At 42.1% G+C, this 9701-nt stretch overlaps 1 protein-coding gene across 2 annotated transcripts; it reads right to left on the bottom strand.

The window, feature by feature from the left end:
* Positions 1-1374: 1374 nt before the first annotated feature.
* LOC138670359 (uncharacterized) lies at positions 1375-9354 on the bottom strand. 2 transcript variants are annotated; one of them, XM_069757623.1, is made up of 6 exons: positions 9212-9354; positions 8903-9109; positions 8662-8808; positions 8459-8575; positions 7830-8219; positions 1375-3151 (listed from the first exon to the last, which is right to left on the bottom strand). In XM_069757623.1, exons 1-6 carry the CDS (start codon positions 9264-9266, stop codon positions 3120-3122), a joined length of 948 nt encoding a protein of 315 aa, XP_069613724.1. In that variant the 5' UTR covers positions 9267-9354; the 3' UTR covers positions 1375-3119. The 2 variants fall into 2 exon arrangements, with proteins under 2 accessions (XP_069613724.1, XP_069613722.1); XM_069757621.1 differs by lacking the exon at positions 1375-3151 and having other exon boundaries at positions 6984-8219.
* Between the last annotated feature and the right edge of the window lie 347 nt (positions 9355-9701).

Raw genomic sequence — 9701 nt, 5'->3', positions numbered from 1 at the left:
CACTGCCGGAAGGGATGTTGCGTTGATGACTAGCTTCATTGGCCGAGGGTGCTACAACCTTAAGGGACGTTTGGTAGTTAGTCCAAGCTTGCAAATGCATGGTGGTTAAATGTCTATGCATGCAACTTGTATTGAGACTTTTCAGATTCTGCCCTCTGCATAAGGTAGTTGAACATTTTTGACAGATGACTTTGCGCTGATCAATTGGATGTTGTTTAAAAAAATGCCAGACTGCACTCTTTCTAGCATCGGATACCTTTTCAGGCATTGCAGACTGAGCTTTAACCGGATGGCCACGCTGTACTCCAACAGGTTTTGACTTTGCCACGCGTTTTGGGCAAGATACGGGCCCGGCAAGTAGTGTATAATAGCCAGGTTTCGTCAAACTCAATCTGACAGGTGCCCCGCCCCTATCAAAGTGTATCAAAGTGTGTAACCCCTCCCCTCCCCTTGTTTGACGGCTGGACCCCTCCCCTCCCCTTGTCTGACGGCTGGTATCCAGCTGTCCCTCCTTGTTTGATTTCCCCTTTTGATATAGTTTAATATAGTTTAATTTGTTGTAGTTTTGATATTATTCCCGTATTTTGTGGAATAACACATGTTTATAATTATAGCCTAGTCGTGTATTTATTTTACACGTGGTTTATAACACCTTTTTCATTTGTTTTATAATAGATTTTATACGTAGCCCCGAGTTTGATTCTGTAAGCTTTTGTTTTATTCACAGTGTATCCATATAGTGAATAGGTCTGATGTTTCTGTATGCAATCCTACAGCCTGTTATGTGAAAAGTATTCTCAAACACTAACTAAATGGTGAACATTACCTAAATTAGGTTAACTGTGGGTCAGCGGCTTATAGCACCTAGGTCAAGCAATTGTTGTTGTATTTGCGTACCCCATAAATGTTTATTCTCACAAACAGAAAAGTTATTGTGTCCTGAAGATGGCATCTGAGGTTATTTGTTTTTTGTATTAGCTATCTCAGAAAACAGCTGTGTTATCTGAGGGTCAGATATTTTTGTACAAACTCATGCTGTTTGGTGATCTTTGTGAAGCAGAACTTTGTTTTATAACACATTTGTACTTGTATTGTACCTGAATTGATATTTGCTTTCTCTTTTTTGTGTCCTGAAGATGGCATCTGCAAAGTTATTTGTTATCTACTGAGGCCATTGCAAGTTGTGTTTATTCACATTGTAGCAGGTTTTATCCTTGTGGCTGCCTTATATACACAGAAGAGATATGCACCAATGTCACAACACAAGTTATAATATGACCCAATGTTACAACACAAGTAAGAAGCGGCGTGTTTTATACGAATAAAAACCAAAGACACGATATTGTAAAAAAAAAATTTAAAAGATTTATTTCTCACAATAAAACAGCATCTCAAAGACATTTCATTACTATAAAAATTCATACAGAATATAAAAAGTAAAAACATTAAAATAGTACAATGAACAATTACACTTCTTACAAAATAATTAATATAGCGTTACAAGGCGTGTACAGCATTTATCCAGTACATTCTTTACATCGTGAGCCACATGGTTTGCAGCATCGGTAGAGACCTTTTTTTAGGTAGCAGAGTTCCACGTGTGGTACCTAATGACGGGGAATGTAAAGATTGAATTGTACGGGGAACCGCCGCTAACTTCAGCGGTGTAGATACAGAGCGTGTCTCACTGTTGGTAATTTTTAATTCATCTAAAAGCTTCCTAGTAGCGGGGTTACCCACAACTGTAGACGGCATATTTAGTTCGGCCATAGCCTGCATAAATGAATCCCAACCCGGTGGTAAATTTCTACTGTTCAGAGCATGACTCTGCGTTGTACTACGTACCAAATCCAGTAAGTTAGACCCTGGTATTACGGATCCTTTGAAAATAAATTCAGCATTATTATTCCATGCTGTGACATTTTTATTCTGCAGCAGCCTGTTTAGTAAAAATTCAGCATTCTTTTTATATCTTTGGTTTATATGTCCGACAATTTCAGCGATCTCATGATTTTTATCAGAGTCGGTATTTGGCAATTGCTGCTGACCAGGATCAGGAGGGCTAACGAGATTTAAAGCCGTTACTTCTTTTGAGCTGTGCCTCGTATGTACCAAGTAGCGTTGTAGCACAGCGCTATACATTTTAATTTTCACATCATCGGGAATGTCACGACGCTGTAAAATGTCGCTAATCTCACCATCAAGGCGCCGAATAACACTGTCGCGTATGTTATCTGTAGTACCGGGTCTTAGTTTGTCTAGCTCCTGTTTGGGGACTAGATACATTTTCGTTGTATGCTCCATTATCTTCCGGCGATCAGGCTTGTTATTATTGGGATTGCAAAAGCTAAAAGAGGACCGATAAACCCGCCGGCCTGTTTTAGTAGGCGCTTCTTTTTCTTTATGGGCTGAGACCTGTCGCTCAGGGTTCTTATAGCTTTACGCCACTTCTTTAATATACCTTTTTGGCGCTCTTTCAGCGGAATCCTGCCTTTTAAGATATTTAAAGCAATCTCGCCTATGGCTGTAATTAAATCATTGCTTGCATCGCGCAAAATAGACTTTCTGACAGCGGGGGTTGCTTTCACTAGGGTTTTTAAGAGAGCCCAGTTACGCCGGAGCCTCTCAGACATCTTTACATCACAACGACCACAGCGTAGAATGTCTGATACCTGGTAAAATTCACTTTTTAGAAGTTTTTTTCTTCTGAACATAGACAGCGGGCAGCGCGGGTGGAAACAACCCAGTCCTTAAACGCAGATCCTCAGGAGTATTAGCTCTCAAATCTACAAGCAAATACCCGTAAGGCTCCCGCGTGGCATCCTCAAAAGCTTCTAGGAAAAAACGTGTTTTTCCGGGATACATCTGACGAGCTAGAGTTAAAATTTGTAATTTATCTCGGGGGTTGTTAAAAAGTACCATGTACTTTGTGTTTAAATTTATCGTACGGCTTTTCTTGCCCTGACAAAATATGTTTTGCACCAGGTAGAAAATGCTGAGATTTCTGTGGTGCACATACTTGGTAAAGGCTTTTTCTATCTCACAATTCTCACTAGCACTCTCCATGAGATCATCAACAATCGCCAAATTCACCTTCTCCGGTGGGAATAATTCGTCATCTACGAATGTATTCGGCAGACCCTCCACAAATCTGGCGTGGGGAAAAGAGAGAGAGATTTCATCATATAGTTTTTGCCAACACGAATAAAACCATACAATATTATCAGGTTTCTGAGAAAAATTAGCTTCAATATTATATAGCAGCTGTTTTACAAAATAGCTCTTTCCAGAATTAGACGGGCCTGCTAGAATGCACGAGAACGGGTGTTGCAGACGCGTATCCATCACAATACTCGACTAATACCCAAAAGGTAATGTTGTGAAATCGTCTAATAGTCGCCGCTTTGTATAAACGCACTTTTGTGTTTTGCGTAATGGCCTTGTTTCAATATCCCAGTACTTTTTATTTCTCACAATGGCCGCCTGCTGTACGACAATACGTTTCTGAGTTTCTGCGGCAGAATTGCGCGGGTAGTCCAGAACTAGATCTTTCAGACTGTTGAAATTAATAGATTGAGAGTTACCAACATTTAGTGTTATCCCCTTAACTTTTAAGACAGTTTTACCGGTGTTGAGTTTGTAGCCGTAAGTTTTGGGGCCCGCGGATACAAATTCTGTGATGTGTGTACCATCGGGTATTTCACTGGTCAGCTCCCCCAGGTAATCGCCTAAAGGCGGTTGCCACTCACCATCTCTCTGTACAAAAATAACTGAGTCTGTGTCGTGATAAAGGCACCTCTCCTGCAGCCGGTCCAGCAGCGAATAGAGCTCTAACCGAGCATACGCTGTTGTAAAACACGCTATAAAAATGTTTGTGTTTTTGTTGAGTGTGTGGTGGCCTTTTGCATATTTCCAGTTAATGGTTGCGGTGTCATCATCAAGGAAATGTAACATCGAAATGTCATAGTAAGGCAGGAACAAATACTTAAAAAGCTCATCTGGATCCCTAACAATGCTGGTACATGATAGATTAGATCTCTGAGCAAACTTTCCCCATAAAGAATTTAAGAAAAGCTTGGAGATCTGGCGCTTAGCAGGATTGACAGCTATATTTTCAGGCCGTAATTGGACACCTTCTTTTTCAAGAAAAGAGTCAATGTACTGCCGTTTCTTGGCGTCATCAGTGCACCAGCTAGGATAACCAGAGGCTTCCTGCTTATCCCTAAGATGTAATTTAATGTAAGGCGCAAACAGATCATCAGTGGTTTTAGGAAAATGCCATATTTCATAGATGTGAGCGATCCGATACCCTTTTTCTATCGCCATCTCGAGCTCTATAGTGCACCAGGTGCCTGTCAGCGCCCGTTCTTCATCACTGTGGGCACAAATATCTGCCTGGGAATTTGCAGCGCATGTGTAGCAAAGGGGAAACATTAATTTTTTGTTGAGTTTTACCGGTAGAACTGGAAAAAATAAATCTCTCGGCGGGTAGACCTTGACTCTAGCAATGCCAAAGTATTTTTTAATGAATCCAAAATTGTCGTAGATGATGTCTGGATGGCCTACAGGGTATGTTTTAGTTTTGTTTACAAAGGGGTACAGACTGGTGAAATCGTAGTAGTGTAAAGTCTCCCCTTCTTCCAGATGGTGATAGAGCTTAATGGCGTTAGTTCGCCCGCCATAAAGCGCATCACGGGGGTCTAAAGGAGCGGGGAATTCCATCTGACGAAGAAATGTTTGAAGGTTAGAATCATTTTCAACCATTTCATTCCACTCATGTTCCCACATCAGTCTTACTGTGTACCCGCAACACTGTAAGTAACGCTTTTTAGCTAAAAAGGTGTAATATAACTGTCCGTAGGACGTGCTTGTGACCTTATTTGTGTCATTTTCATTATAGCACACGGGGCAACCGTGGTAAAAACACCCCTGAAATTCAAAGGCTATGTGCTGGCCGCTAACATAGGCATAGCCATCTAGAAAATACTTCCCGACCTGTTTTTCACCGCCTCTCAAAGCGTGCTGTATGTCGATGTTCTCAGAGTGGGCTACATACATGAGCCACTGTATAGCGGGTGTCGAGTAGCGCTTTTTTGCCTTGTGATAATTATCACCAGGTAAAATGGCGATTGTCTTTTTTGGAAGAAATTTAAACCGGTACATTGTCATACACACCGAGGCCAGGGTGATGAGCTGAAAAGGATCAACACATCTGCGCACTACAATCTTTTGCTTTTGACGCTTACAGTATTTTTTAACATTTTTCTGCGTCATCTGCATAATACGCTCTCTATAGATCTCGCAGGCGTGCCTCAAAATTTCAACATCTTGTTTGCAATAAGATTTTAGCTCGGCCTTGAAGTCAAAAGTTGTATTTACCTGTGTCTCATACCACTCCAGGAACTCTACCTTCTCACCAGGTGACATGTACTCCACCCCATAATATTTTACATCAGGTATGGGACCTACATAGTTTTGGTTTTCTCTGGTATTGAAAAAGTGTGGAAAATGCCCTTTGCCTCCTGAAAAGCCCATGGCCTGTGGTAATTTACTGAGTTTCATGGGGATAAAATTTAGAGAGTCTATGAACCTTATAGACAAATCGGGTAGCGACACACACAAGAGGCGGCCACCTTGGGTTATCAACTGTACTTGTAGTTTTTCAGAAATCAGTTCCTTAACAATAAAGTATGCATCATATCTTCCACCATTGTGGGCAATAAATGTATGATCTGAAAATTTACCGCCTGTAAAGAACTGTACAAAGTCATGTGTACAGGTATCGCCCTCAAACTCCCAGGAGGGGTGGCCATACAGCGTTGTAGCATAAATGTAATTCGGGATGTGCGTGCCTGTCTCCTGCATACACTCAAAATCATAAAAGATATAGCAATCTGACTCATCCTGTGCTACATACTTCCGCATGTAACAAAGATGGGCATCGAATTTATTTATATGTCTGCGACATACAGGACAGCGCAAACCATTACATTTATGCTCTGTTTCACTATTTCTGGGGACAAAAAGGTTGCATTTGTCACAAAATGTTTTAAGTCTGCAGAATGCTGGGTCGCCTAATCCAAATTGTTTGTGATAATCTAAGCACACGCTCGAGCGGCAATAAACTCTGCAAACAGGACATCTGGGCTGTTGGTCGGCACCGCTTTCTACGCAATTCTCTCTCTGACAGGCTTTACAAAAATACTGGCAGGAGTGGTTGTTTTTGTGGTGAAACACTGAATTGCAGAGCTCACAAAAGTACTTAGCACCGATAAAACCCTTCATATTTTTGATACCGTAGTAGTGATTATCATGGAACAATATGAATACTGTTTTGCCATTAGCTGTATTACCGCTCTCAAAGTAACGCCAATCGCCCTGACTATAGTACAGTACTTTAATGGTGACCCCCAAATATTTTTCAAATGCAGGGATGTCGCTAAAACTCACTAATTGGTCATCAGGGATGCCCAGTGCTGCGTGTATGTTTTTAGAGCGGCTCAGTAAAACACCATCAGTGACATTCGTGGCGTCCATCAGGGCGCACACACTAGCAGCCAAACACAGATTTGTCGTGTAATTGTTAAAATCATACAGCCATTGTCTCTTTTGTTTAATGATCTGACTGCTCGCTATAGATTTCAAGCGCCTTTTTTGTTTTACACCACCGCGTCGGTTTTTAATGATGGTGACGACTAGCTTTAGCGAATTGGATGATATGCATTCACTGTTACTTTGAAGTGCGCGGGCAACAGCATTTAAAAAAGATTCGGAATTAAAATCTTCACGGGTTTGTTTTGTAGTGAAAATAGGGTCTAAAGTATCACCGGCATCAAACCTTAACTGTACAAAGTCGCCAGGTTCAATGTCCCTGATGATTCTATCCAGTAATGCCTGAATGCCTTCATGAACAATATTCAAGCCCTCTTCAAATGATCGTACACGCTCCAAATTTACAAATCTAAAATGATCTGTATGTATATGACCGTTGAAATTGCGGAGGGCTCTTTCATGATGATGGATGTGTTGCAAAAATACTGTATGATCGGGGCGCCGCACATTACCAGCAGCGTCTGCGGCTTGTGAATTTTGTGTAGATGCCTGTGCGGCAGCTGCAGAGCTGCCTGGACTATGTGAGTGCTGTTCTGACTCTTGTGACGACATCTGTGGTGACTGTAGAGGCATTGCAGGACACATGGCACCACGGCGCCTCCTAGAGCATAGCGCCCGTCTAGCGCTGACCAACAATTTTAGAGCCCTCTTTATAACTCTAGCCCTATTATACCTGGGTAGTGTTAGTTTAGGTGGTTTATGCATGCCGTAGCCGGCCATATCTAGTCATAATGGGGTCGCTGTAGTTGTTATCTCGCCATCCAGCAGCAGGCTCCGAAGTGCGTATAGTTCGGACTTATTAGCCTGTGTTGGGTTTTGTGTTAATAATAATTTTTCAAAAGTATCACAAAAAAACATTATTTTGGGGACCCAGCGTTTGTAGCGTAAGTAGCGGCCGATGTGTTCCTGAAATACAAGCATTTCAACGGGGTCCCAGCTGCGGGATTCATGCTGCAGATCTATAGCTGGCGCATGAATCCGTGGCTTTTTACACACCTTAAGCTCTTTACACCCCTTAACATCATCCGGCCGCGACCTCTTTGACCGTTTCTTAACATTAACAGAGTTAGATACACAGACATGAGATATGTCACCCAAATTAGAGGGTCCTGAGGGTCCGGCCCCAGAGGCATTAGCAGGACCCGTTACACATGGCGCTGACGGTTGCATAGTGTGGGACATACGTATAATGAGCGGCTCTATGGATGGTTGCTTACCATCAGCGAGCTGATCAATCTCGCGATCATACTCTTCACGACTCATCGTGGCTGTTGCACCCACGGCGCAGGATGCGGTTGGTGACTCTGTAACATGTTTTGTTTTCCGCTTATGTTTTCGGGGTGCCTCGAGCACTTCTGGATATAGTGGCGCGGGGTCATTCACACGGATTGTCGATGGCTGACCGGTACTTGAATGGGGTATTTCACGATGGTCCGACGGTACAGGGTTTCCTGCGTCCTGCACCACGCAGATCGGTGATAGCGGATATGCTCTAACAGAACCATTAGCCGTCTGTATCGACGGCCACGCTTGTGCTGCGCCATTCTCGGTGATCTGTAGCGGCTGTAGAGGTGCTGGAGGTGTTTTTCTCATGACTTTGCGCTTAGCTGTAGGAAAGATTATACATGTGTCAGATATGTGCGAGACCGTCGCAGGCCGCTGCGCATAGCTGCAGGAAAGATTATACGTGTGCCAGATATGTGTGAGACCGACGCAGGCCGCTGCGCTTAGCTGCAGGATAGATTATACATGTGTCAGATATGTGGGGGCCATGGATCTCAATGATGAAGCACGTGCATCATTGACTGTACAGAGACTGTGCATGTATACCAAAATATACACTTACGGGATAGCGATGTGTGGTGAATGATTGCCGTGGCGTCTTCTGCAGCTTCTGCGATGCTCTCCATTAGCTCCGGTATATTCTCTTTTGTGAAAATTCTTCTAGGCTTCAGTTTACAAGCTATAAATAAAGATACAGGCCTTAGTAGAGGCGTGGTGGATTTTCGCAGAGCGGCTGTGCAAAAAAACTTTTCATACGATTCTCACCTCTCCCTTTTTTGCCCGCCGGTCCGAGCTGTTTTTTAGGTGCTCTAGAATCAGGGCTGTTTCTCGGCGTGGGGGTCTGGTACATCAGTTCCTCAACAGGCGGCTGATTGTGTTCCGTGGTGGTTGGTTCTGGAAACATGTCGACATCTGTAAAGAATTAATATATATATTTACACGTCTAAATACTTAAAAGCTATATACACACACACACACATACATACACAGCAGTCACACAACGCACCTATGATGCCTTGAGTCAAATCCCACACAGCAGCGACACCTGCATTAGTGTTACTATACTCAGCTCCAGGTGTATCACACTCCAGAGTAGGCACGCTGAAGCCGTTTAAAAAATCATCGCTATAGTTGCTGATAAATTCATCTACAGCATCGGGGGTGTTCCTGGTAAATTCATCTAGATTATCGGGGATGGTCCTGATTAATTCATCTTAAACAAGAAAGAATAAACAATATAAAGATAATATATAAAAACAGCCCTTAGTTAGAATGGGACACTAACAGATACATGTATATAAATCTTGAAACATACCTATTACCGAATCCGCAACTTGACTGGAAAAAGCTGAAAAATGTTGGGATTCCATCTAAAATAAATTATCTGTGTAAATTTTATGCGCAATCTATATTATCCACACACCACTACTCGTCAAACGCAATTATATACCCCAACAAATAAACTGCTCCCCGTGTATAAATATTCTTATACTAAGCAAATCATGGGTAATACGGCTAAGTCTTTCTATATTAATTATGCGCCACAAATATGATTTATGCGGTAAAACTATATTACACAGCCCCACTAAATATACCGCTACTGTATAAATATGACTATAAATATGTCTATGTTAAACAACACACATGTAGTAAGTAAACGCTGCAGGCGCTAGTTAGGGCGTATTGACAGTTATTAACTACTGTATTACATAAATTATGTTATAATAGTTGCCCGCGGATAAGTCTTTCTATATTAATTATGTACCACAGAATATGTTTTATGCAGTAAAACTATATTATACAAC

The sequence above is a fragment of the Ranitomeya imitator genome, chromosome 3 (genome assembly GCF_032444005.1).
Source record: "Ranitomeya imitator isolate aRanImi1 chromosome 3, aRanImi1.pri, whole genome shotgun sequence".
NCBI classification, from domain to species: Eukaryota; Metazoa; Chordata; class Amphibia; order Anura; family Dendrobatidae; genus Ranitomeya; species Ranitomeya imitator.
This window is presented reverse-complemented; position numbering and strand designations above follow the sequence as displayed.